This window comes from Calliopsis andreniformis, chromosome 6 (assembly GCF_051401765.1).
Source record: "Calliopsis andreniformis isolate RMS-2024a chromosome 6, iyCalAndr_principal, whole genome shotgun sequence".
Taxonomy (NCBI): Eukaryota; Metazoa; Arthropoda; class Insecta; order Hymenoptera; family Andrenidae; genus Calliopsis; species Calliopsis andreniformis.
In genome coordinates this window covers 21,341,429-21,369,249 of record NC_135067.1, presented here as the reverse complement: position 1 = coordinate 21,369,249, position 27,821 = coordinate 21,341,429, and the positions used below count along the sequence as shown (strand labels likewise).

The following is a 27,821-nucleotide window of genomic DNA, read 5'->3' as shown; positions in this document are numbered from 1 at the left end:
TTATTCTGATACATCCGTTTATTTTATACCCATCGTCTTGTGCAAAAGTTACATCTAAAATGCACCTCGATAATCTCATCATAAAATATACAAACTTTCTCATAATTTTCTGTAAAAAAGTAATCCACTGCTCTTCCATTTAGTCATCTGCGATGCTCTCTCAAAGTTAAAAATATTCTCCATCCTCTCTGTTTATTGCTTTATCTTTAGTAATCGGGGTCCCAGTTTATTTGAAGTATTACTCGCACGGTGCAAGCTGGCATCGCGAGCGACGTTGCAGCTTCTTGGGACAAGAACGTCCACCATTTTGCGCCTCTTGCTGCAAGTTTAGAACCAATTTTCCAGTTCAACTTATCGAAAGTTTGCTCAAGCGCAGCCAGAACTCTTCTATGACTTATACCAGACGGTGGATTAATATTAAAGCTCACCTTAATGGTACGATAACTGGTAACACGGCCAGTGCCGCAAGTGACACTGCAAGGGGACCAAGGCGACCAGTGAGACACGAGACAGTCGACAGTCTCAAGCAATTCAGATGTCGGTGGCTGCTGGAAACTAGTTCCATTCAGAGGCTGCCCACTCAGAATCGCTCGCACCTGAAGAAAAGAATTCGCTCATCAAGTCTTTCACATCGTTAAAACTGCTCTCAAAAACTGCACTCACGATGCTGCAGGTATTGCTGCACTCTTCAGCAGTCAAGAAGTTGTTCCTGTTACCGCGACAGCCACCGTAGCCGAAGGGAACGCACATTAACTTCTGAGGAACGAACGCCCACCGCAGAAAGTAGCCTCTGCAGGGTCCAGGATCTGCTTCCTCCATACAAACGACTGGACAAATAGCATCGCATTAGAAAGCAATTAAGCTAATACAATTGCTGCTTCCCTTTGAAGATTCTCATTGTTACCTTTTGCTGTCGCCATGTCAAAGGTACAGTCAGACTGCTCCAAACAAGGCCTTTGTTGAAGTAGTTCTATTTTGGAGGAGCACTTGTGTTGCTCAGAAGGTTCCACCATTAACAACCTGGTTCTCAGTTTCACGCCCTTTCCACAGGAAGCACTGCATGGAGACCAATCGGACCACTCGGTTACCTTAAACGAATACGAATCGAAGACTCTGCTATATCTAGATTCTGCAATCCCATCAAATAGAAGAGTTCCAATAGCATACCTTACACGTAGGGTCAATATCTGCCTCTGAGCCTGGAAGGCAAGGCGGTTCCATACACTTATCTTTTTCAACGAGGGACACGTGAGGGCATCGTTTACGACCCATACGATCCTTGAATCGCCTCGTTCTCATCTTGAATCCTATCCCACAGGAAGAGGAACACTCGGACCATTCGCTCCAATCTGTTGTTTCACAGAAGGCATCGTTGACAGGAAGAACATCGCTACTTTCAGCTTCTGCACCTCTGAAATTTGCAAAGAGGTCTCTTGTCTTGAGAAAAAGGATATTTAACAACACCTGTAATTGTAACATTTAAATAGTCCCAGATTTTGGGTAACACTTACTCTGAGCACTCTGGAATTGAAGCAACGCACATCTCCTTCGAAACCAGCTGCCTGTTGCAATTGAACATCGCTGCCTTCTCTGGCATCAAATAGCTCCTGGTACGCATCCTTAGTCCTTTGCCACAAGTGACAGAGCAGCTTGACCATGGAGTATACTCCGTGGTTTGACACTCAGCTTCAGTCAAAATAAAAAAAGAATTACCATTTTTATGTTACACAAAGTTCATGAAGAACCTAACACAAGATTATAAGAACTTTCATACGTCTGGAAGTATCCTCAGTGTTCTCAGCAACTTCCAGCTGGGCTAGCTGCTGCTGGAGAGCCTCCTCATCGCAACCACGAGGAACAATCTTCTCCCTATTCAAGTACAACCTGGCCAATGGAAGCATGGGCCTTCCTGTGGGGTCATAGAAAGGTGACCTAGGATCTTCAGGGTACAAGGTCGTAATGGGCTTCATCTTCTCTCGCGGTTTCGTTTCGGAGTTCGGCGACATATAACTGATTCCATTATCAGTGCCAGCGTCCCATGGATACAGATCAATAATCTCGCTCTTCGTCCAGGTGCAGTCTTTTCTACAGAGATTCAATTTACTGACACCGACAACCCAATCAGGCGATGGGCCCAGCATAGAAGCCACGGATAACATGGGATGCTTTTTGTCCACCCTAAAGAAAAAATAAACTTCTAAGTATAGCAAATGAGTTTTCGAACTGTAGAATTGCTAAGTACATTAATATTAGAATCCAACAACAAGCGTAATTTGAGAAGAGAAACTGAAGTTACCTAAAGCTAGTGCTCGTATTACTGTTTACTTTCGGGTACCAAAGCCCAGCGGCCTTGATCAACGTTCTCAGCTTGTTCGAGTTAGCCCTGAGTTCGGCCTCCACCCCCGACGCAGAGCCCCACTCGGCCAACTGCCGGAAGCCATCAGTCGCGATGTGGTCCTTGCCCCAGAAGGAAAAGGTGGGCTCGTGGGACGCGCCGATCACATCGCTGAAGTGGGTCAGCCAGAGGGAGAAAGGGAAGTCCTTTGGGTGGGTCACGTTCGACCAGATTCCCTCCATGGTCAGCTGAAATAAAAAGGTGCTTCGTCTGTTCATGAATCGCTAATACTACTTGGCGTAATCTTGTAGAACCAGACGAGGTTTAGAACAGCTGCTTAACGTGAGTTTCTTTCCATTATGTCAGGGAATTGTATTCAATTGAACAATCAACAGGTAATGTAGATTTTTATACCTAACACTTTTGAGTAGTACTTCGCAAAAGATTGAAAAAAGATTTCGGAATAGATAGTATAACTATTATTATGACAATTTCATTTCACACATTTTACACTCAAGTTACTAACGCCAACTAAAGCTATCTCGCGTACATAAAGAACCTTCTTAACACGCTGTACTATTCTCCTATTGCAAACAATGCCTTACCGAGTACTTGGCTTCATCACAGGCACAGCATTTGTCGACATCAAGGATCTCGACCTCGGCAGGCCCTATCTCGCAGAAGGTCTTGGTTAAAGCCCCATCCTCTGCGTACCATCGCACGTTATTCTCCAAGACCATAGCCGTAAAGATAACGCATCCAGAGCCGGCCGGTGGTGCTCTCCACATCGCTTGGATCTACGCCAAGGTAAGGAGTAGTTTTACGGTCTCGTTGCGGAAATTCTCGGGCTCTGGCCACGATAACGTCGTGGAATCAAACACCATCGACGGTCTTGGCAAGAGGCCAATATCAGAAAATTTATCTGTAATCTACCACGACGAATTTTCGTGGTTACGAGTCCACGTGTCATGTAGCGTCTTTAGCTTCGTGGCGATCAAAGGAGCGAAGAACGAGCATCCTCGCTTCTCGATCGAGTAGATCGAATTGATAGATTATTTCAAGAGCTGTTCACCTCCGTTTTGGGAAAATCAGAAGCCTCGTTGATAGTGTTCACGCAGTCCTCGTTGAAGGCAGTCAGTGAATCAGAGAATAGCTGGAAGTAACCGACTCTGGCGGAGGGATTACTGGGTGCATGCTGGGAGTGCGCCGACAGCGTGAAACGGGTGAACTGTTGCAATCTCTCGTGCGTTCTCGAACCTGAAAAAATGCAAATGACTTCCCTTTGTCCCTTTTTTGCGAGAAACATTGTTTTCATTATTAGCTTACTGCGCATTACTGCACTTTTAACGCGAGAGGATTGAGCACGTATCTCATGAACATCTTGTAACTGATATGACTAGTTAGCTGAGCGTCTTTGAGGTCAAGAGCATTCAGCGTCTGAGTAACGCAACCCTCGGAAGGGTCGTCTCGTAAATGCCAGACAAACGACATTACCTTGCAAGCTGATTGTGTAAACTGCGTTGGGAATGTACTTGTCTGATCCTCCACTAACGAGAATCCTGTAACCACCGTCGCCTGTGGTCCTCCTAGCAGAAGTTTGTTCCAACGTCGGCCTCATAGGGCAGTCTGCCTGGACCGCGATTAACAGACACGCTGTCACAATCAGGAATAACATCGTGCCGCCTGGAATGATGGATGCGCTTGATTTCAATCATTCACAAATTAAACCAACATTATTTCATTAGTCGTCCAAAGAAAGACAGTTGCACGCTTCAGTTCCTTTAAAAATCAATCCATGCCCCGAGGAAAATAATTAAACTTCGAAATTAAATTTGATCGGCTCCTAGTATGCGCTCCGTTGGAAAAGTTAGCAAGAGAGTTCGAGGGAAAAGTTTCGACGTTGCTCTGGATTGAGGTGCAAAATAGGAGTACAAAAGATCTAAGAAGTCCCTATGATTTACATATCGACTACTTTTCAAGAAAGAAAATTCGCCTATAATCAGCAAGTAAGGCCAGTTAACTCTGGATCTATAGACTGAAACTAGTGAACGACATTATTCCTCTCAGGGCTGTTACGTCTCCACAATTACGAGGGCAGTCCTGATTAACTATAAAATCGAAAGTGGAACTCCTGACGCTTCCTGAAACCGACATTTCCGCCGAACCAGTTCCCTTTGCAGCCAATAGAAGTTTCTCTGGTTTCTCTGGACTTTCTTACGACACGTGTCCCGTCTCTCACGTTTCCTCGGCACATGCTATAAGAAGCGACATTACGAGGCGCGTTTCAATGTAACTGGCCGTGATGAACGTCGAGAAACACCAGCGCGTTGCGATTAATCGGACCGCGAGGCTCTAAGAACTGCCACTGACCAATGAGCCTTGATTTGCCTTGGCACTTGAAGGAAGCATGCAGATAGATATGCGACGATGGTCGTCTTTCAAAGGGAAAAACTCGTTGACGAGACTCCGCTCGATGGAGATGGGTCTGAAAAAGAATATATCCGGTGCATGGAAGTTCATCTTAGTTCACGTGCACCAGAATACTTCGATACCAACATCTCGAGGAGATTGCAAAGTCTGTAAATTGATTAAACTTCCGTATCTTTCGGTGATAGGTAAGTTATTAATTCCTGTGTACCGAGGGTCTTTAAATGCATCGAGAAATTCTCGACATCCTCTTGCGATCTAGACATCGACTGATCCTCGAAGAAGTTAACGTTACTGCTTCTGCTTGACTTGATGTTATCAGAGAGATTCAATCAAATCAATAGTTCACTGCGAAGCTCCCAGGAGTGCCGAAGGATTATAAATGATGACCATTTTACCTTTCAGGTCCTTCAATCATCTCTTTTCTAAAGTCTACGATAATGATCAGAGAAGATACGATCTCTAATAGGTTACAAAAGTAGCGTCGTTAGAAAACACAGTCCACGCAGGAAGTAGGTCCAGATGCTAGCACAACAGAAGAGATTAATCTTGTCGATGGCACGTGGATCTAAAAAAGATTGGCAAATACAATAAGCATGTCCGAGAGGCTAATAGTTGCGCAAAGCTAGAGATGCATCGGATCACGCGTGAACGTGTTCAGCAAGTGGGTCGGGTGTTCGGACCGACTTTCGAGATCGCCGCTCTCGACGATGTAGGTGTAGGTTTCTAGAACGCTGGTCTCGGAGGAGGACGATGGAACAGGGACACAGTATTAAGAGAGTAATGTCAATAGACGAAAATTACGTGCACTAAGATGAATTCCCAATATAAAAGTATGCGTTCCAAAACCGCATCTACGATGGTAGATGGAAAATATTTTATGATAACGCTAATTAGCAAGCTGAGTTAATTTGTAGTTACCTAGACCTTTCACAAGCATCACTTTTATGAGTAAAAACTTTTATATTCGCTAAAAATTACCACTATCTAGCACTTCTCAGTAGAATACTAAAGAACTACACTTTGTAAAACTCCGAAAGGCATCGCCTGTTGCAACACACGCTTCTGCGTCCACACTCTTATTCTGTAAAGAACTTTCAGCTCCACAACATCCACCTCCGTAAAATTTAAATCTCGTGACGAAAGTCGGTCACAAAATTATTGCTCCAACTAAAAAAACGATTCGCGTCTAGCGCGGCTGAACTCGTTTACTACATCGTGACCTCATAGTTTCACGCCCCTGACTGATTCCGCGTGAGTCACACCAACTGCTCGCAATTAAAAGTAATAACCGCGGCGACATTACGCGAACTGTTGTTCCTCTCGTCGAACATATATGTACGTATTTCATATCTCGATCATCGAATCGAAATTCTCGGTAGCGTCAGGCAATTCACTAAATCGATTCGAGAATAACGGAACACGCTATTCGTTGTTTACGAGGACATGGAGTTCATCGTTAGAGAAACGATTACGCAATCGTTCGCTTTTGTTAGCGGACTCATCTCCACACGGAAATGGCAACGATAAACGGGGCGATATTCTTGCGTTAGGACGTAGCAAAATGGGGAGGAAAAAGAAGGTTGAATAGTCAATTAAGCTTTCCAGAGCTTCGTTCTGGTAGTTAATCATCCCCTCGTTTATGGAACAGAAATTCCTCCATCGATCAACAACCGCGTCGAATGTCTCGATTACTGTCCTCGTTTCAGACACGACAGAAATTGTTCGTTCGAGATTTTTCGCGATTCAACCACACTTCTCTTACTTACACCACACTTAACAAAACCGACCTGTTCGATGGAACGCTGGCAATTAGAACACGCGAGGTATCGGAAGGCACAGTGGCGAAGCGAAGCGGGATGCAGCTTCTTTTATGAGGCTCGCCCTTTCACGCGCGATCGCGATTCCACCGCTTCGGGGTGTTTCGCTTACGGCCAAATTCGAAGCGGTTTACATTTCACTTAGAAATCGATTACTTAACGACGTCGCTGGAAAAATCGCCGCGTACGTTTCGTATCTTTCGCTGTTGATCTGACACGTTTCGCAACAAGTTGCCTCTCAGATTCTTTACTCTATTGAAAGGAGAAAAATTGAAAACTGTTGCTGATGGATTTGGCGATTCTTTAGAGAAGAAGACCGTTTTACGATAATACCAATGAGTTTCTTGTAAAGGTTGCTAGCGACTGCTAAGAGGAAATTGATTTCGCGCCTGACAAAATACAAGACTGATTCTTTTTCAAATTTTTAAAATGCACACCTTTCATGCCACTGTAGGTAAGGCCTAGCGATTCCTTTCGCGCACAGTGCCCTATGAACTCGAAATCGTAGCGAGTATACTAGACGAGACGGGATGTTAAGTAAGACGAGAGAACGATCGGACACGACTAAACGAGATGACGAACTGGACGTTGGTATCGCGGATCAGGAAAGGCTGCCGCCACGATTTAAAAAATGTCTGCCACGGAAACTCTCCCGCGTCTGGCTTCCTTCCTGGCAATATCAGTCGCGTTTTACATGCACAATTGATAAGTTTCTACTTTCTTCGCTCATAATTTATGATCGCCTTCAAATTTAAAAGAATTTATATATTTCTTTGATTACAATTGCTTTCACAGATTTTTAAAAATAGTATAGTGAATTTTTGAAGATCGTATTTTCCTGCGAGTTGTAAAAAAGCAGTAAACGTACACCAAATTTCAAAACGCTCGAAGTACGAAGCCCAAGGCTACGAATTTTATTTCATTCTAAATAACAGCTTGTGCAGTGTCATGTCAAGTCGGTCAGCAATAACGGGGGATCATTATCAGAAGCCAAGAGGTCAGTTTCAGGTCAGCGTATCTTCCTGGAAGCAGCGACGTCTTCCAGATAATGCGCCCGTGATAAACACCCACATTGCGTTCTCTCATACCATTATCTCTACCTTCAAAAACATCATACTTTCAACTTCGCTTTAAACTAAATCAAAATCTACTTCAAACATACCACGCTACACATTAACTTTAATCAACATTAACTCTCACAAATTATTTCACACTATTGCATAATTACTCTTCCAAGAAAATGATAAGAAAAGTGGAATGCAATCAAAAAAATGAATAGCCTGAGTTTACTAAGAACACTACCAACGCAGTTCAATTCTACAATTATGATCTAAAAAATAGCTTTCAAAGCATAAGCAAAAAAACAGCAAAGCTTTCTAAAGTAACTACCAATCTCTGCACATCAATTCCATCTCATAAACCACTCGATTCAGTACCCTTGTCTCTCGCGAAACAGCTTTCGCTAAATCTCGTAAGAAGAGCAGTTCGAAAACTGCGCGTCGACAGCGCGAACGAAGCGCGCCAAGCATTCGCATGCGCGGAATTATCGAGCGACATAACGGGAGGCAGTCGACGAGTCATCGGGGCCCCGGTGACTCCGTCGGAGAAGCGTGAATTCTGAGCACGCGAACCACCGCCACAGGCATCGAAGCGTCGCGCGGCGTCATGGCAGCTTCGGGAACGCTCTGATAAGATCGCCGCTGGACCACCGAGAACAACGAAATCCTTGTGGAATCTGTGAGGCAACGAAAAGAGATGCCGGCTACTTTGGTGCACGACTCGCGATGACCTGGCTTCGACTCGGCTCCATCCTCGCGTCTCTCGTCGTTGGACGCGAGCCGTGACTCGACCTGAGTGGTGTGTGGTTCCGCGGCCGAGGTGAGAACGCGACGTCGGCCAGGAGCACACCTTGAGGGGGACGCGAGATCGGCCAGCTGAGCATGGCTACTCTGGCGAGCAGCTCGTCCTCGGGCCTGGCCAGGCCGCCGACCATGCTCGAGCAGCTTCTCGAGGAGATCAACTTCCAGAGGACGAAGGAGCTTCGGCAGATGCTGAAGGATGGTTCGTATTCCTTACATTTTTCTGGATTTTACAGTGGGGGTAGAGTAAACAGTTGGAATGTGGCTAGAGAGATAGAGGAGGAAAGGTAGAAGTGTATGCAAGCCTTGAGTAATTATCTATCTTGATCAGTGGAAAGCATCGTGGGGTCATAGATGCAATACTCAGAGTTGTTAACTCTTTACCTCGAATTGCATCCCGCACAGTTTTTGGTAGCAGCGTGTGACCTGCGCAGAACAAGATAAACAAGCGTTTTGGGCGTGCGAGGGGCAGGGAAGCGCGCATTTGGCGGCTCGTGCTCTTGAGAGGATCGTTTAACGCTAGCTTTTTGAGTGTGCCTCGAGCATCTCGCTTCGTTTCTTTCCCACATACTGCACTCAGGACTTTAGTGCACTACTGGCCAGAAATTCCCCAAGTCCTAACCCTCGAGTACATTATCTTCATCTCCTACTGCGTCTACAACCTCGCTATATTCCTCCCACTCACGATAAGCGTCGTCGAGTCCGTATTTCGCGGTTGAAGGGAGCTGCGACGCGGGTGCATACTTGAACGAGGGGTGTGTTTCTGGGGGACTGATGCTTTTGTTTGGTAGACGCGGGGGTCTGCTGCGAGGGTGATTTGACGATCGATGCGATGAGGGGTGAACGAGAGACCGAGTGGTCTTTATGCACTTGCTACTCTGCTTTGCTTTCAAGAATTACTTCTTCGACATATTCGATGAACCTATCACATTTTTCGACTCCAATATTCCCTCCCTTGATCAGCTGACGCGAGATCACTCCTGTTTATCCACGTAAGATTAAATCAAGTCATAACCGCTTAGGGTGTTCCGTCTGATTTGCCTGTAGAGTGTCTGCGTTGATTCGAGGGAATACATTTGCATGCGTTTACGGTTTTAATCAAGCTGACATAAGGTCGAAAGCATTGAAACGATTGTGCCACAACAAGCGGCGTGTTGTTCCTCGCTCTGACACCTTGTACTCCTTCCAAGCCTTTTGTTTTTCATCCACACTCATCTTCCATGTCTTTTAACCTATCGAGCATGTATTAGTCTGTTATTCTGTAGTGACATTCAGGAGGTTACTAATATTATTCACAAACAAATGAAAAAGAAACTTGTTCGTAGGAATGCTTAGCGCTTCTATAAATGCAACATGACGTAATCCTTCGTCGTTATATAGTTAAGCGCACGCTGCGAGCGTGATTCGATTCTAATGACATTTTCCTGTCCATCGTATTTTTCGCGCTCGAATCCAACAAAGTTTGTAACACGCGACCAATGTCTGAACGATAATGGAGAGACACACGTTTCAATGTTATCTAATGCTAATACAAAGTTTGAAAAGAGTCATTCTTCATATTTATATTATATAAAAATATTCTTTACGAGCAAAATAATGCAGTTCATCGGGTAGGAAATCTGGAAGTCAATAGGACCTGCAATTAGGTCGATCGCCGCCTTTACTAAATATCGTTATTGATTATCGGCTAGCTTCGAGATTCAGTCGTCGATTGTTCCTCCCTCGAGTATCCTGTCCTGCCCTTTCACGGATAATGTCAGCCTCCCCACAGCAGGACATCAAAAATACCAGATCGATCTTTCCCCGCGTAAATTAAGGGCTCTTATTTTTATAAGCGACCTTGATATCTCTAACCTTCCTTTTATTTTTTCCATGAAAAATACAAGGAAAGAATCCACTCGTTCATTTCTAGCGCCTGTGTTTCCAAATACGATGTGACAGTTCGTTTCACTGGGTTTTTGCAGACTCCGGGTTCGTGGTTCTTCAAGGTACAACCTACTGGACCGACCTGTTTGTTCGTCACTTCCTTTTCCAAGCAGAGCACACGATCGACGGCGACGACCTACTCTTCTTCGTTCGCAAGAAGCATGTGAAGACTTCGTCGAGGTACCTGCCCAAGTTTGAGACTGAGGTGGACGTGTTCCGCAAGGACAGCAAGAAACTGCCGATCGGAGATCCCGACATCGATTGGGAGGAAACCGTGTACCTGAATCTGGTCGTACATCAATTCGACTACACGCTCACTTTGGCTATCTGCACAAGGACGAGCCCCAAGGAATTGCAAGTGAGACGCGCCAATGACTTGGCCAGTCATATCCTATTTTACTAGAGAATCATACTTGGAACTAGAGAAAGAGAACTTGAGGATTAGTCTTTTGCCTTAATCACTAGGATTTGATATAACTCTCAATTTTGAGATAACATATTTACCAAGTTTTAAAAAGGGTTAAGATTACTAGAGTTTCAGACTTGGTTCCAAGAAAGGATCCCCTTTTGTCTGTAACTTTGAAGATTTCCATAAGTTAGAGAACCACAAGTTCCATTCTGATCTCGATCTCGTCTTAACGAGGAAACGTTCTCCACAGGTTCTACGAAGACACTCGCAGAAGGTGTACGCGAGTCCCAGTCGTCGTCGCATGGATGCGAAAGGGGACATCGAAGAGATAACCTACCCGCACATCTGCTTCATGGTGGACAATTTCGACGAAGTTTTCTGTGATATTCTAGTCAGGGATGGTGAGATGGTATGCGTGGAGCTGGTTGCGTCTGACAGGGAGGGTGCAATTCAGGGTGTCATTTTCCTCGGTTCAATCAGATACGACGCGTTGAAGAAAGTGTACGACGCGAGGGTACGTCTCCTCTGTACCTTTTCATCTACACTTTTCACGCTTTACTGCATCTTACGTAACACTGCAAGCATGTATACGGGCGGCAGATAAAGTGCTAAAACAATCAGAAGCTTGCCCAACTTGGTAACTCCGTCGCTTCTATTTTTAGTCCAGCCTCAGCACCAAAATGGCACAACGCATGACCTTCGGCCTGTTCTCCGGTGCAGCTTCGCAGAGAATAGAATTCGTCCGAATGAAGGGACCTCGTGGTATGGTCATTAAATCCTTTCCAAACAGTTACAAAGTACCCTCTAAGAAAATGATTCGCGCTAAAAATACCTCTGTCCTTGCTTCCCTCGAACTTCAGTGTTCCATCTTTCAGGCAAGGGGCACGCCGAGATGGCAGTGACCAAACCTAAAGGCTCAGGAGCGGAGACCCCTACCTCCGAGCCAGGCTATTGCGCCACTGATTCCCTCTGGGACGCAGACTGGGACGACGCCGAGGAACTGTTCATGTATCGTCATCAACGAAGGCTATCGGACCCCATTGCCAATTTAAACAATTTCGTGCGAGGCGGCTGGAAAACGAAGCCAGACAGCGTGGCAACGAAGGCCAGGTCGGAGAACGAGGGGTTGGACTCGATGGCAAACGGTCTGAGCGAGATCGAAGCTGGGGACGTCCGAGATGGTAACTAGAAGCTGTTGTTTCGATGAATCGAGAGCGGAACGGAAATCGCGAAACAAATAGAACATTTAATCTTTTTCACTTTTACCCTTTCCTACTTTTTTCTGCCTGCATTCCTCAAGATTGACCGTGCATGCTGTTGTGTAACATATCTCTGTGTCTTCTGCACATTTCTTTATCGACTATAGTTCAATCCCTTCTAGGATCAGTTCTGAATGATTTTCGTTTACTCGCGGCACCCCTCTTTCAGAGTAATTTTCTTTCTACACCAGTTTCTTCGGTTCGATGAGTTCCGTTTAGTTGACCAGGTCGCTACGATCGAGACACGGGAGATGCATGCCTCTCTGACACTCTCTGCGACCTGTCTCGAAATTTTCAGTTACTTCCAATTAGTTCGACGTAGCGAAATGAATCGCAGAGATCGATTGCAATTCTCTGCGAACCGATCAGTACTTACCGCGAATGATCGAAGCGTTTCCCAGAAAATTTCAAAAGTAAGAATACGGAAAAGATGCGAACAAAGAGAAGTAGCGAAGTACATCGTGAGACACGTCGAGAAGAGACAGCTAGAGTACCACCACCAACACCACCACACGCGAACCTCCGTGCTCATCCTACTGCGCTTCTCACGGAATGGCCGAGCGAGTAGAAACAGTCGCAAGCGAAACGAAAACGCAAAACGAACTCGAAACGAGAGAAAGAACGTATGCCTTTTGTCTCTAATCAGTGGCACGTGCCATGCCGGCTCTTTCCTTTGTAGCCGATCTACAGGATAGCAGCTGGGGCGGTCGGGGCTCACCAGGAAATCGCAGGAGTCCTCACGCCAGACGACGCAGATCCCCTCTGCTTCCTAGCAAACAGCAACGTCCGAAGCAAAAGCAACGTAACTCGTGGGAGCGTGCTGGAAACGAGAACTCGTCGAACCGCAAGGAGGCCTATCACGAAACACACGGTGAGCGTGCTCCTCCGTGCTCGGGACGATCGTTCTTTGTCTCTTGCGCCTCTCAGAAGCTTGCACAAGCTGCTCCTACCTTGTTATCGCGTTAAGTAGAGAACACTGCACGAGATAGAATGTTGCGAGGGCTGAAACACCGGCGAAATAAGAGACCAAGAATCGAAGGAAAGGCGGGGAATCGTGGAAAGACGGGGACCGCGCAGATAGTCGAACGAGTTGTTTCGTGGCAGGCCTCCAGAACCATCAGCACAACCATATCGAGGTCGGTAGCGAGATACTGGTGCCAGCTGCGCCCTGTCTCACCGACGACAACGTCCGACAGAAGCTGGATGCAGGCGCGATAATGGTCCACGGCAAGGAGGAACTACCTTTGGGTTACGAGGAGGGGCAGGAGGACAATAACCGGAAACGGAGGCCTTACAGCACCGGGCAGATCAATCACGAGAGGATCAACAACCTGGAGAACGACGAGGAGCATCGTAGGCTCAGCGACGACGAAGTGTTCAGGTCTCGACGACCAGATGGACGACGTCGCCTTAGGTCCGCGGGCTCCGACCACGAAGAGTACTTCACTGGTCGGAACAAGAACACGAACGACGAGCCGATCAGAGACAAAAACGCGAACGCTCGTATCACGCGCGGCAACCTGACCACGCACAGGCAGAGCGCGACCCTGCCGAGGAGAAGACGAAGACGAGCGCTATCCGGAAGCTTCACGGGCAACCCACTTCCTCCTCATCGAGTCACACCAGATGGAACAGCTATCTACTACTGGTGCGAGCTCCCGCGCCGCCCCGGCTCACAGGGTAAATTCTTCTTCCCCCCTGCCCGACACACACACCACCCTATAAACGATCACGCGCTCACGATTATACTAATACTTGGGCTGCTCGGTAAACGGTGCCTTCCCTGCGAGCTGAGCAAATTTTCTGCTGGAATCTTCGACGATTTTTAGAGTTTAAGGTTTTCTGTTTTTTAAAGAATCTTTATCGAGACAACGACCGTTTAGCGAGCAGCCTCTACAACAAACAGCCAGCAGTCACTTTGTCCATTGAGCTCAATCCGTCTGTCCGCGATACTCATAGCACCTCGCTTAGAAAGGCAACTTTGCGTGTCCGTTTGTACGACCATTGCTCAGCCCATGACTGTGTTTATGAGGATGGTGAAATGAGAATGGCAACGGGAGTGCCTTCGTCTACGAGATAGCTGATTAGTCCCTGGTTGTTGTTAGGAATATGACGATGTTTCGTAGTGCTGGTGGTGGTCTGAGAGAAACTAAATAACTCTAATTGACTCCGTAGAACGCTATTCGAGAAGCCTTGCTGACAATCTGATCTAGGAGTTTCACCACCGGTATAAACATAGTCATCCATAGTCATTTACTGTCGTCGAGAACCTCGGAAGGCTTTCATTATCGCGGCGAAGGAAGATCGATAGAGCAATTTGCGCGTTGCGATCTGTCGTAGCCATAGCGATTCATCCTCCCCGTTTTGTTTCATGGTGTTCGATCTCTCTGCACAGTGTTTCAGGATATCGAACACCTTTCCAAGAAAGAAGCTAGTGCATCCCCTACTGTGTTTGTTCTTGCGCACCTGTAGCCGATGTGTATTGCTGCATCACTTCAACAGATTTCCGCCTTACACTTCTCCCTCTTGAATAAATACCTGGCCATCTAGGATCGCCCCAATTTCGAATCAGCTTTCCAGTCTCGATCCAATCCCTCGATCCCAGTTCGCTACATCTGCAACATCCCACGTGCTATCCACTGTCCTGCTTAACTGGTCGACACGAATCATTCCAGGATCTAAAACGTAGGTCGAGTCTCACTGAGATTAAGGACCATTGTTAGTAATAGAGCTTGTTCTCTGTGTGCCATCAGAGCTGGACGACGGCGCTTACAACCCGCTGTGGACGATGCGAGGGTTCACCCAGACCTTCCATTTCTGGAAAGAGACCAAGCGGGCCCAATCGGTTCCCCTCAATGCGTATCTCACGTATATTACGTTACCCTGGTGGAGCATTGCCAAAGGTACGCGATAGAACGTGATAGAATTTGTTCACGAGCATTATGTAGCTCTTGAATGAAAAGTGATTGGAAGTTTTGCAGAGTTGATTTGCAAACGACCTCTATTTGCGTGTTGCAGATATTCTCGATCATCGGGAAGGACCTATTCTGACGTTCTAGCCGTAACACGACATTTTATTCTTTATTTTGACAGAGTTTTCTCCGTTTTCTGCATTTCATTTCTCACTTTGTACGGCGAAACCGTGGCCCAACAAAATTCACATGTATAGATTAAGAAATAAACGAGATATTATTTACAATCCCCCTTTGTTAACTGTATAAACGCTTACATAATACTTTGGTCGAATTTGAACATGTCCTCAGCCTTCGTTTCCTCCTTTTTCACCCTACTTCAGCTGACGTTAATCTGTAACGTGTTCAAGTAGTCTCCGAAATTAGTCCACGTGTGATCCCAGAACTTAGGATTCGCTCGACTGTCCCAGGGTCGGTTTCCAGGTTGCACCGCCGTGGCATTCAATCTTTCTAACTCCTCTTTCAACATGTTGGCGATTGTGGGGAACCTTAAAAATAATAATAAAAATCCATAGGACCCACTTCGCTTTGAGTAAGAATAAAAATGGCTTACTCCTTCATAAGATTGTTGTACTCGCAAGGATCCTGACGGACGTTGAAGAGACAAGCTTCCTCGAGAGGCTGGCATGGAGGTAAACTGTCAATCTTCGGTGAACATTTGATCGTGGCCTCTTCTCGAAGCCTTCGAACAGTATCTGAAGACGGAGCTAAGCCGATGTTAGCTAATGCTCGACCAACAGCACTGCCGATCACGCCTCCCACATCGTAGACCCATTCTCTTCCTGATGGGCCGTACCAGTTATCCCATTGCCCATTATAGGTAGTCCCTTTGGACAAAATACTTGCGTAGAGTTAGCAGTCAATCTTAACAGAAATAATAGAAGCACTTCTTACCCTTCATGAACTTCCAATCGCCATTCATGATGGCAGAGACACCAAATATGTCGTCTATATTATGAAGAACACTTTTTCGCAAGGATTTGATGTCCTCGCTTAAAGCTTGCCACAGATTGAAACCATCGATAGTCAAATTGGAAGCATCACCGCCAGCAGCAGCTAAGAGTGTCGGCAACCAGTCGCTGATGTGGAACAATTGTCTAGCGACCCTTCCAGGGCGAACTAGTCTTGGAGACCAGATCAACCCTGCTCCCCTGATACCACCTAGTAAAAGTGAAGTAATGTCAGGGTCTAGAAAATAGCTAGAAACACACTTTTCAATTCAGGCTACCAAATTTACTTGTTCGTAAGTCTTATTGGAGGATCTACCTTCCCAAAGGGTGTTCTTTGTACCCCTCAGTGGCCAATTGGAAGCGGCGTTCAAGTTGAAACCGGCTGGTGGACCACCGTTGTCTGTGGAAAAGACTATTATACTATTCTTCAGCATCCCTTTCTTGTGAAGAGCTTCGACTACGTGACCAACTGACTCGTCTAGCTTACTTAGCATACCTGGAATAATAATTATAGTTACTCCTTAGAGAATCAGCGAATTTTTCTTCATTTTTATAATGGAAGGTTGTCCAGTTACCAGCGAAGCGCCTTCGATTATAATTGTTGATAAGATTAAACTTGGCGACATCCTGATCTGGCGCTGGAAGAGGATTATAAGGATTTCCTGAGTGCACAGCCGCGTGGGCGAGGTAAAGAAACATAGGGCGCGTAGCATTGTGATTTTCTATCAGTTTTACCGCTTCGTTGGTAAAAATATCGGTGGAGTACTGGCCATGCAGGTCCCAGGCTGGGTCGAGACCTCGTCTCATGTCCAGGCCCCAATAAGGCTGCGTTCAGATAAGGTAAACTGTAATCTATGAATAGATTGCAAGGATCCTCAGTAGTTTTCTTACACTCTCAACGGCGCTATGATCGAAATAATCCTGATGACCGCTCCAGAATCCTGTATGCGAATCGAATCCTCTGTAAGTGGGCGTGTATTCCTTCGTATAGAAGCCTAGATGCCATTTGCCGACGATGTGAGTTCTGTAACCGAGCTCTCGAAGATATTCGGGCAGAAGTTTCTCGTGAAGAGGTAGTCCTCGGGGTTCAGCACATTTTAGAACCTAATCAGGAAGGATACACATTACATACATATCAATTTCTACATTTAAAACACTTAGGAACGAATCTGTCTTATCAAGATCCACGATTCTACGTTTCGTAACGCTGTACCTAAAGGTCAATCATCCTTTCTCTGTTCTTATTTTTTACTGACAATCAAAACGACATGCAGGTAAGTTAATAATAAAATATAAAAACCTCAAAAAGACGTGGCTTCTTAGTGCAATATTCTACAGCAATCACAATTACTTTAAATTAGAAACTAGAACGCTAGGCTAATGGCTAGACTATTACTTGTTTAGACGCACAGTTGTCTAGACACATACTCAATGTTCTATGCACTTATTAAGCACGTACACAACGAGCCAGCTATTTATGCGATGAAACAGTTAAGAACAAAATGACATGGCGCCCTATTTACATTCGCTGCGTTGCTCTTGCTGACTCACGTACCCCGTGTTGCATTCCTGTGTGAATAGGATGTTTGCCTGTCATCAGAGCACTCCTGGACGGTGTGCAAATCGGAGTGACATAATACCGATTCAAGATGAGGCCAGAGTAGGCCAGAGCATCGATGTTGGGCGTCGGGATTTCCCCAGAACCGTGAAATCCCACGTCGTTCCATCCCTATTCGTTCCATTCAGAAACAATTACTTATTATTTAGACTGGAAAATTAATAAGGCAGTTTACCAAGTCATCAGCTAGGATAAAAACGATGTGTGGTTGATCGTTCGCAGCCACGCGTAAACTGGCAAAGCTAATCAGTGACAGCAACTGCACTCCTCGTGGTCCTATCATCCTACTACTCAGCTAACAGGTCGCGCACCGTCTCGTGGAGAACCTAAAAACCGGTTCCTTGTGGGAATTCTATTTTCGTATATCCTCGTCCCTTCCAATACCTCGAAGAACCGTCTCGCGTAAAGTTTGTTGAACTTTTCAGGATTGATGAACGTTTAAATGTGAATTTAGATGGCTCCCCAAGGAGGCATAGAATACTTGAATTCGAAACATCACAGAATTATTTGTCGTGTAAGAAATATTGGCTTTAAGAGTTGATGGAATAGCGAAGAGCAGAGTGAAACTTACATGCAAACAGTTTTCTTCCTCTTGCTGTTGCCTCTGGCGTGAAGAACGAGTACTCAGTGCGATGGTCGACGCCAAACTGTCTCTAATTCGTCTCCATCGTGGTGGGGCAGTTCCCCTACCAGCTAGTTCAGATGGTGCGGTTTTTGGATTGATTCGGTAATTCTGCTGAATAGATAATAACTGAAGACACTCCCTACAACTCCCTACAACTCCCTACTCCCTAATTCAGCTCCTAAAAAATAAAAATTCCATTCCAAATTATTACGAATTCAATATGACTATCTTGATGAAGCTTTCATCAGTTATGTTCAGCAAAATGATATTGTATCCGAAACACGATAGGGAACCTGACGAAAATTGTACGGTGCCTTATCGAACCATCAAAATGGAAATACGTCGATTAAGATAATTATCGCGGTTAAACGATTATGGCGAAAATGATGTACACGTTCCGGTAAAAGGGGAAGTGTCCCGCTACACCTACAGTCATTTTGTTGGCGGACAGCAGCCACTAAGCCAGGAGGTTTTATAAGAAGATTATAGCTACTAAATTCAAAAATCAGACATACGTAGGTACTACTCATTCGAAAATATAAAAAGTGGGTAAACTAGCGAAGCTTTGAAGTCGCTGACAATGAAATGAATCTTTAAGAATGTTATATTGCTATACGCAGTCAAGCAGAGAAGCTGAGATAATGCTTAAAGCAATTGGAAATATTGTTCTACTGATTTCCATAATAGTCGTAAATGGATCAGTAAAAAGCAAGGTTTCATATAATGACTTGGTTGAAGAAACGGTATAAAATCTCGAATTCTACTTGTTATGGTTAAGTTACGTTTGAATTAAATCTTTGAATGTAAAAGAGTGCTTTTTCAGATGATTGTTATGCGATCTTGCACGATGTTCGAGTTGAAGAACGGTCTCCTGTTAGCAGGGCAATATGAAGAATTCTTGCAGAAATCGATTCTCCACAATATTCCAGTGGCTCTGATTGCAGAATCGAAAGTAAATGCCTTTCAGCTCTTCACGTTGAGCAAATATTCGTTTACAGTGTATAAACAATTCACCTTTATACATCTTCTTTGGAAACTTCACCACTTTATCGTGATCGCTCCTTCTCAACCCATGTTGAGATTGCTCCTGCAAAGAATCAAAGACTCTACTTGGGCGAATTTTAAGGGGTTCCATATCTTAATAGACAGAAAGACCGAAGAACGAGGTTGTGTGAATTCGTACAATTTCCTTTGGACTGCTTGGGAGTACGATTTACTCTCCACTGTGTTCTTTTGTATCGATCCTGAAGAAGGACTCGTCTTCTACACCTACGATCCTTACTCCAACAACGCTCCAAGCATTTGGCAACACGCTGGACATTTTAAAGGACGAAAGGGACATCCATGGATTTTGCTGAAAAAAAAATACCAAGGTAGTACTTGAAAAGTGGACTTGACTGAAAGCTGTGCTTTCAATTTTAATCGAAGTATTTACAGATTCACAGAAGTGTGACAATCTAGTTTTCGATAAAACAACCAATCTGAACGGCTACGAAATTCTACTGAACGCGATCTCATTCACGCCTCACCTTCGCATAGATCGCGATAAACCAGGTCTGGACAAATTCTCTGGCGATAACAGCGAAATCGTAAAGCTACTGTTCAAAAAACTTAATGCTACGTTAAACGTAATCATTTACAATGGCACCGCTTACGATCTTGGCGGGGTTGGGTTGCATGGGAACATGGCAGGAATGTTGGCCGATGTGGGCAGTGGTATAGTGGACATGGGTATGAACGTGAGAAGCCTGCACACTATGTGGAAGATCGAGTACGTATCTTCTTCCAATTTAAACGCAAAAAAATAAAAAGATAATGTCCACCAAGTATTATTACTATTTTATATAGTCATACGTATCCTCACGGCGAAGACGGCTTGTGTGTAATTACTCAAGAAGCAGGAGAAATATCGGAATTCACGAAGATCCTGTCGTTTATGTCACCCAGCGTGATGACGGGGAATATCGCTGTCTTCTTCATCGTCTTCATTGTACTTACCAAATGTCAAGGATTCTCACCAGCGGTCTTAAACATAATCCGTTTAATGACCGCAGTGTCTATGCGTCGACTGCCAGAGCAGACTGCCTTCAGAATCTTCTTCAGCAATGTTCTCCTTCTATTTTTAATAGTGAACGCGCTGCTGCAAAGTCACTGGGCCTCTTTGCTTACTGTGCCCGTTTCTCTGCCGAATATCAGGACCTCGGAAGACCTCAAGGTATGGGAAATATGCTTCTAATTCGATACGTAAATGAGCAAATACAAACTTTATTTATTATTCCTCAGAACTCCAAGTACCAAATATTCGGTTCCGTCTACTACACACATGAAATCAACGATCCTGTCCTAAAATCACGTTTCCACAGTGTTGGATACGAGGAGTGCAAGCAGCGTGTCCTTCAATCGAACCGCGCTGCGTGTTTGGGTGACTGTCTTCACCTGAACACGAGGATCGAGAACGATAATCTTTATCGATCGAAGACCATACAGCACAGCGTACATGTATACGTGACTAGAGAGAACTGGCCGCTGTTTCAGAGGGTGTCTGACATGATACGAAACGCTGTGGAGACTGGATTGGTAACCATGTGGAAGGAGCACAACACAAGGAAGATGTTCCTGCTTTTGAAGAGGAAACAGCTGGAGAACGAAAGGAGATTCAGGATCTTGGAAACTAAACACTTAACGTTTAGTTTTTACTTGCTTGGAATTGGCTACTCTTGCGCAGCTGCGGTGTTTCTTGCTGAAACGATAATTGGAAGATATCGAACAGACTATTGGAAGAAAAGTTTTAAGCTTGCAAAGTTCAAAAAACGAAATAAGTAGCGGGATAACTATTCGTGACTCCATCGATAAGGTTCCAAGTAATTCGACTTACTGGATACAAACTGTCGACGAAGCTCCTCTGGGATTTACAAGATACTAATTATTAGGAACACTCGACAAATATTGACATTCATATCGTAGCTACAAAAACGCTGTTTTCGACGATATCCTGTTCTCTCTTGTCAAGAGAGTGAATCATTGGAACTGGAGAAGGTCGCCTGCGCAGCGGACAAGTCTGATTTATTTCGAATAGCAATTGAAAAGCTACACCTTTCGCAGTACACGATATCCATGCTATATTCGTCCTTGGTGGTGCGACGAGGCAGGTTTCTGACAGACAGACTGTTTCCTTGTGAGGCATGTGTCGCAGGCAGGACTGATTGATCATTGGCAGGCGAGGACGATGGCTCGTTACGTGTGCAAGTGGCTGAAGAAGACCAAAGACGGTGGGAAGAAAGGATAGGATGTGATGAAGCTGAAAGATCTCGCGTTCATGCTTTACATACTGATCGGAAGATTTGGGGCCTCGACTTTGGTCTTTCTTCTGGAAATTCTGGCGCAGCATTTGAGGTCTAAGGAAGGAGGGAGGAGGAAGAAGGGATTGGGGAATCAAGGATACTCCCAGTAGCGGTCACGAAGCTCGTTGTAAGAAACAGGGGTGGAAACAAATCGCATGTTAATTGGTCAATATTTTATTTATTCCTTCACTTTATTTTAAACAATTTGTTCATTCAAAGGATCTCGTAAATCCCCGTAAAATGAATATGTTATAGTAAATACGTTCCTTTTTACAATTTATACCATATACACAATAATAGTAATAATAATAATAAAATTAATAATAAAATTAATAATAATAATAATAAGAATAATAATATGATGACGATGATTGTGATAATTCATAATTAATAATAATAAGAACCAGATTAATCATAATGCAAGCCTAAGGCGCAAAACAAACAAAACGTAGAGTATACGACATAGTGAAACCGCCTCCATTTTTGTTTAAACCGACGGTCATTTATCTATTTTATGTACGCAATTTACAAACCGTTTGTCAGCTGCGCATAAATCTTTCTCTCCCTCTCTCGTTCTCCCTTTCTCTCCCTCACTCTCTCTCCCTCTCACTCCACTCTTTCTCTCTTCAACTCTAGTCTCCATTCTTCCTCAACGTTTGCTTAACAAAACGATCTCGTATTCTCTCCCACTCTCGCAATCCGCTTAAGCTGAGATTACTATAAAATAGATAAAAAAGCCCTGCTCGCAAAATATCTTGCAAATATATAGATATATATATGTATATATATATGTATATATGTATATATTGTCACGGTCTTTCTTTCCCTCGTTCTCGCGTCTCCTTTCTCTCCTGCTCCTCCATCTCCTCCACCCACACCTCGCCCCTTGCTTCCCGTTGCTGCTGTTGCTGGTTGTTGCGTGTTTCGAGGTCGAATCGCGATCCGAACATCGACTTCAACGAACTCCTCTCGTTGAATCATTCGTACGACACGCGCATGAAAGACGCACACATCCTCCTTTGAAGGATCTACCGGAAGCGGAAAGAAAGAGAAGACCTTTGCGCTTGAGTCGCGGTCAAACCGAAGTTACTCCTCGAATCCGAAAGCTTAAACGATAATTAAATAAAGGTGTGTCCACTGATTCGATCGAACTGCTAGGTCCCTGTAAATGTACAGCAACCCTTATGTTGGTAAGAATTTTGGTGCAATGGAATCCACGAACGGAGGAAGCTTGTCCGAATTGTTGACTGTGGAATTGTGCGTAACTGCCCTCCCCCGTTAACGATTATTCAAATTAGAGCAGGTAACACTGGAAACCGTGACGTTAAATACATTGTACCTTTGGACGCGCCCCCTATCCGCTTCCGAATCTAGAATCTGCCTGATTGGTCGCGCGTGCGAAATAAATATCGTTGATTTAAGTAACAACATACTCTTCTTCAAATCTAGCAATTGATTTGTTGAAAGGGGGAGGGTGGTACCGAGCACTTGTGCTACACGCGGTTTCATCGACGTCTCTCCCCAGTGTCCCAACCCTCCGCGCCAATAAATACGATAACTAATTAACATTAATAATTAAAATAAATAAAAAGCAAGTAAGTAAGTAATTATCTTTCGTTAAGCGAGTTTGGTCTCTCCTTGGTGCGGTTGCCATTCTATGTATCTCTTTATTGCTCCTTTCCCCACTTCATCTCGTGTCTCTCGCACACACACGCTCTCGTTCTCACCTATAGACACAGCACACACTCTCCTCTCCGTGCACTCGCACGCGCATCCCACCCTTTCGATCCTGCGAATCAATCTGCTTTGCTTGGCTTGCTATTTAGTTTGCTATGTCTGTCTGGCCGTCCCTCTCGGATCGTCTGCCATTCCCCGCGGCACGATCGACGCGCGACTTCGCCACCAATTACGGCGGGAGTCGAGGAAACGGGCGTCTGACGAGTGAAGGGTAGAATCTACTTCTGACAACGAGGTAGCGTCGCGTCGCGCGAAAGTAGAGACGAGAGATATTGCGTGAACAGTGGTTACTACAGCCCGATCTTTGATTATTGCGATGCAGAGACTGCTTCAATTGCTCTGCCCGAAGACTACCCTTCGAATCGTTAGCAGAATCCAGCCCATCTAGCGGCGTAGATCGCGCCGCGTGACTAATTAAATTAGCTTGTGCATTGTTCGCTGCCGTTAACGCGCGGCTGCCATCGCCATGAAAGACTAACTCTCCGGTCCTCTCCTTTGCTTCTCGTTTCCTGCATCCCACTCTCGATTTCGATACATAAATATAGATTTCTGAACAACTTCTTCAACTAATTCCTCTCAACACTGCCTCGAGTGTTTCGAGTTGAAGGCAATTGCCCGCAGCGTATCTTGGCACGTTCGCGCAGAACCAGAGAGTTGGCCAGTTGGGAACAACGCGTTTCAGATCGGAGTCAAATGGTACGCAATGTGACCGTATACGAGAGCATAGTAAAATAATTATCATATAATACTATCAATATAATAATATAATTATGATTGCATGTCTCTATGTTTACAATATTTGTATATGCACGCGCGTGTCGCTGTATGTGTGTGTGTTTCTGTGTCTGTTGGATGTATACATGTATATAAATATATTACAGTTACGGAGTAGCAGGTGAAAAAGACGAAAATTAATCGAACGGTAATGAACTAAACACGGAGATTACTGTATATGATACATATCCATATACAGCTCACGAAATTTTCGTTTGAATTGTTAAAAATCATTTTCTGCTGCTGCATTAGGTACAATATACAGTTGTCGTTGCGACATGCATTGTTTAGCCGTTTCTTTATTCTTCTCAGTCTCTCGCATTCTCTTTTCTTTCCCTCTCGTACAAGAAACATGCACGCGGACGCATAAAATACACATTCTTTCGGTTGCTGACTCTCCTCCCCTCTCGACTCCCCATTCATCCGTATAAATACCTCGAGAAGTAATAATAACGATACCAATAACTCAATAATAATAATATAATAATAAAGATAGCAATAATGACAATATATATATAATATATATAATATAATATTCGCGTGAAGATAAATCCTTTTCTTTTAAACCATAGCAAAAGACCATACGAATTGGTGCGAAAAAACGAACTAAGAGAAAGAAGAAGAAGAAAAAGGAGAAAAAGATCGTAAACTGTTCCCCAAAAAGCACGGAACGCGTGGCAATAATCGGAACGGCAGCACCCTTCGCTTTTCGTCTTTGGAGGTTGCTTAGGAACGTAAACTCGCACAAAAAAAAAAGAAAAAAAATTCAAAGAGATTAAGAATGCCTCCTGTACATATAGACCACTTAACGTGGTATTTAACACAAAAATTAATAATATATAAACAAACAACTGTAATAAAAAGGAGATACCCATGCTGAAAGTATGCCAAAAAAATGTGCACAAAAAAGAACCTGAGTTAGTGACGCGTCGCGCCCTTGACACGTACGTTGCACACGCAGAACCACCCTCGCACGCAACTTCTTCTCGATAAAAACGCGGAAACGTAAAAGCGATTGTGCCACGAGTCGCAAAGGTCGTTCAGTCCCGACCTTTTTCCATGCGTATGCGTGTCTTCGTCACCGCAGGTTGACGAGTAACAAGGCCCCGATATTATAGTTATCTGCTATAAATACGTGTTTCGAAAATATCAAAACTTTTTTTTAATAGACTTCTCTTTTTTTAGTCTCTTTGTCCTTTGATCCGCGTGCACGCGCGCACCACGTATAAAATTGTATCCCGTGAACCATTGGACCGCGCTTAGTAACTCTATACGGGCCTTCGTTATCTCGTCAACTGGTCGATCGCTCGTACCATCGCGGTTCTACGATGTTCTCCCTACGATAATAAAAGTATTGGCAACGTTTCTTTCGACGTCCCTAATGATATAGATTGGTCCAAGTTCTCTTTAGAGGGCTCAGCGTTTCGAATTTCGTTCGTATTTCGATATGTTCGTCTAGACGTGAAGATAAATTGTTTCGATTCTGGTCTAATGAATGATAAACTCTTTTTAGAAGCACGAACGTCGGTAGAATCGTTGCTAACACTTTCTCTTCGTTACATTCCAGTCGTTCTTCTATTCTTTCTGACGGCACGCTTTTAACATCGATTACGACGTTTTATCGAGAAAGATCGAAGTACACAGTTTACACTCAGGTCTCGTATACTTTAACCCTTATCGTTCCCTCGACTGCAATCTGCCGTAAAAGTATAGGAATAAGTTGCTAAAATAGCGCATCTGCAACGGTTTCTCACTCTGTCGGAAAATGAAAAAGAAAGGAAGCGAAATGAGCTAAATATAAATAAAAAGTAAAATCCCATTGTTTTTGAGAGAGGCGCGGATGAAGGGTGAATCGTACGACCAAACGAATCAAAATTATTTATACATATATGTATACAAGTAAGAAATGGACTCGGAAAGAACCTTCGGGACAAATTCGGCGGACATACATAACATCTCGTGTATCGTGTATTTTAATAATTTTTTTCTTTCTTTTTTCCAAGAAATTTCCTGATTCTCGATAAGATTTGTGGTAGCAAAAATTGGGGCGGGCCGGCCAGTCGCGCGGGAACGCGTCGACGGGCCACCCTCAAGGCGGCGGCACTCGCAAATACCTATTTACAAAAATATACACATGAGCAACTCGCTTATCCGATACGCGTTTGTTTCTTCTTTTTTTATCTTTGTTTCATTATCTCCTTACGACACGTTTCGTTACGTGTGCAACGATAAAAGAGCACGTGGTATTCCCCCGTGGTTATACGCTGCTTTATTTATTATTTCGTCTGCTGTATGTTCTCCTCGCTTTCTTTCTCTTTTTTCTCTCTCTCTCCCTTTTCCTCATTGTTCTTTGATCGCACTATGTATAACCTGGTGTGTTTATGCGCTATTTATGTATAATTATCTGAATATTTTCTTTTATTTTCACGTTTCTCGTCACTAGAACCTCTACTTATTTCCCCGTTTAATTCTAAGTAATCGTAAATAATATGTGTATCGGTTTCGTTTTGCTTCATTTTGTCCCCGTTGCCGTTACCGTTAATAACTTGTTCTCCATTTTGTTGCGTATTTTAATCGTCTAATCTATGTTACCGTTTCTTTTCCTCGTAACCTATCTACAAAAGAGTCGTGGTGTCCTTCGTTCACAAACGTCAGACGTAGTATAATAGTGCGTCGGTCGAAACCAACCGTTGATCTAGTTGCTCGCGCGACGCATTCTCGCTGCAGGGAAAATGCATCGCGCAGATTCTCCCTCGTTTTTACCTCTTTTTCTCCCTTTCTCCCTTTCTCAACCCTCACGAATCTCGCGACCGCCTTTTTTTTGCTAAAAACGAAACGCAGGCGTCCGTGACGCATTGGTTCTCTTTTTTTTTTTCATTAAATATATTCATATCTATATATATATATTTATAATTATTTATATATTTATATAAGTAATAAACTATATGCATATATGTATATATTTATATATTTATATATATATCCTTGTGTATTCGTCGCACTCGAATCGCCAAGACGAAACTCATGCTTCAGGTAACGTCGGCTGCGGCGCACCGTAAAGCGAGAACACACGGGCGCTTCTGTGGCACTTCTTTATTCCTTCTTCGTCGTCTTTCTCTCCCCTTTTCGCTTACGCTGATCTCCCACGATTCCTGTCGGTAATTTACAAACAAAAAAGACTAGGGAAGAAGCATTTTCCCTCGATTCCCAATTCGTCATCTATAATTTTCCCTATTTTCCTATTCTGATTTCGATCGTTCTCCAATAGTATGTATCGCCTCACTTCCTTCCACTCATCGGCGATGAACCTATTCCTCGTCTCGAAAATAAGTAACACACGCTGCGCACAGAGTACAACAGGTTCCCCGCGTACCGAGAATCATCAAGATCCTCCACCTGGATGTCCGCTTTTAGACGAGTAACTCTGAATTGACTATAAAGTTGGTGCTAAGAGATTGAAAAAATGCCGAGGCGTTCCTCTCGAACCCTCAAACCGAGAAACCTATTTTCTTGCCTAGGTACTAGACCGAACACAACGCTTTCACGTTGCTCCCCCGTACCACCGAATCCCTGGAACCCCGAGAAGACAGTCCTTATCATCTGCTAAGAAATAACCTCGACTTCTCTCCATTTGCTCTTCGAAATTTCTCTAACGAGTATCACACGACGGTTGGCGCTCGTACCACATCCAGACGATCAGTGACGTTTTTACGTGTACATAGTCGGATAGGTGGCCATGTTTTGCGGGAGAGAAGTGATATAATTCGGG

At 44.3% G+C, this 27,821-nt stretch overlaps 4 protein-coding genes across 10 annotated transcripts; 2 read left to right on the top strand and 2 right to left on the bottom strand.

The window, feature by feature from the left end:
• Positions 1-3: 3 nt before the first annotated feature.
• Fat-spondin (extracellular matrix protein f-spondin) lies at positions 4-7,145 on the bottom strand. Of its 2 annotated transcripts, none has more exons than XM_076379601.1 (12): positions 7,020-7,145; positions 3,830-4,018; positions 3,408-3,592; positions 2,941-3,132; positions 2,297-2,583; positions 1,775-2,178; positions 1,512-1,686; positions 1,168-1,411; positions 905-1,088; positions 664-827; positions 429-596; positions 4-319 (listed from the first exon to the last, which is right to left on the bottom strand). In XM_076379601.1, exons 1-12 carry the CDS (start codon positions 7,024-7,026, stop codon positions 239-241), a joined length of 2,280 nt encoding a protein of 759 aa, XP_076235716.1. In that variant the 5' UTR covers positions 7,027-7,145; the 3' UTR covers positions 4-238. The 2 variants fall into 2 exon arrangements, with proteins under 2 accessions (XP_076235716.1, XP_076235715.1); XM_076379600.1 differs by lacking the exon at positions 7,020-7,145 and adding an exon at positions 5,684-5,721.
• Positions 7,146-8,211: 1,066 nt separating this feature from the next.
• On the top strand, positions 8,212-15,248 carry LOC143180076 (uncharacterized protein KIAA0930 homolog). Of its 6 annotated transcripts, XM_076379602.1 has the most exons (9): positions 8,221-8,643; positions 10,406-10,725; positions 11,027-11,290; positions 11,439-11,538; positions 11,652-11,957; positions 12,715-12,906; positions 13,140-13,715; positions 14,789-14,938; positions 15,054-15,248. In XM_076379602.1, the coding sequence occupies exons 1-9, from the start codon at positions 8,523-8,525 to the stop codon at positions 15,092-15,094; spliced, it is 2,070 nt and encodes a 689-aa protein (XP_076235717.1). In that variant the 5' UTR covers positions 8,221-8,522; the 3' UTR covers positions 15,095-15,248. The 6 variants fall into 6 exon arrangements, with proteins under 6 accessions (XP_076235722.1, XP_076235721.1, XP_076235718.1 ...); XM_076379603.1 differs by lacking the exon at positions 12,715-12,906 and having other exon boundaries at positions 8,220-8,643; XM_076379604.1 differs by lacking the exons at positions 12,715-12,906; positions 13,140-13,715 and having other exon boundaries at positions 8,223-8,643.
• A 76-nt stretch (positions 15,249-15,324) lies between these two features.
• Positions 15,325-17,858, bottom strand: LOC143180176 (arylsulfatase B). Its single transcript, XM_076379716.1, has 8 exons — positions 17,751-17,858; positions 17,513-17,686; positions 16,849-17,061; positions 16,533-16,782; positions 16,274-16,453; positions 15,902-16,168; positions 15,561-15,834; positions 15,325-15,495 (listed from the first exon to the last, which is right to left on the bottom strand). Exons 1-8 carry the CDS (start codon positions 17,856-17,858, stop codon positions 15,327-15,329), a joined length of 1,635 nt encoding a protein of 544 aa, XP_076235831.1. The 3' UTR covers positions 15,325-15,326.
• A 941-nt stretch (positions 17,859-18,799) lies between these two features.
• LOC143180175 (uncharacterized) lies at positions 18,800-21,632 on the top strand. The gene is given in 8 exon segments (XM_076379715.1): positions 18,800-18,943; positions 19,024-19,576; positions 19,638-19,971; positions 20,049-20,415; positions 20,484-21,019; positions 21,159-21,226; positions 21,229-21,367; positions 21,369-21,632. Coding segments are annotated over 8 exon segments (2,259 nt in total). The 3' UTR covers positions 21,487-21,632.
• Positions 21,633-27,821: the final 6,189 nt, after the last annotated feature.

Bases quoted from the DNA above. Each gene is read 5' to 3' on its own strand.
- Fat-spondin (XM_076379600.1), bottom strand. The intron at 3,133-3,407 runs GTGAACAGCTCT...ACCTTGGCGTAG, and splicing joins CTGATTTTCCCAAAACGGAG to ATCCAAGCGATGTGGAGAGC. The intron at 1,687-1,774 runs GTATGAAAGTTC...TTTTGACTGAAG, and splicing joins CACTGAGGATACTTCCAGAC to CTGAGTGTCAAACCACGGAG.
- LOC143180076 (XM_076379602.1), top strand. From the start codon at position 8,523: ATGGCTACTCTGGCGAGCAGCTCGTCCTCGGGCCTGGCCAGGCCGCCG. The intron at 11,958-12,714 runs GTAACTAGAAGC...TTTCCTTTGTAG, and splicing joins AGCTGGGGACGTCCGAGATG to CCGATCTACAGGATAGCAGC. The intron at 14,939-15,053 runs GTACGCGATAGA...TGCGTGTTGCAG, and splicing joins CTGGTGGAGCATTGCCAAAG to ATATTCTCGATCATCGGGAA.
- LOC143180176 (XM_076379716.1), bottom strand. From the start codon at position 17,858: ATGATAGGACCACGAGGAGTGCAGTTGCTGTCACTGATTAGCTTTGCC. The intron at 17,687-17,750 runs GTAAACTGCCTT...TGGAACGAATAG, and splicing joins TTATCCTAGCTGATGACTTG to GGATGGAACGACGTGGGATT. The intron at 16,169-16,273 runs GTAGATCCTCCA...CACTTTTACTAG, and splicing joins AAAGAACACCCTTTGGGAAG to GTGGTATCAGGGGAGCAGGG.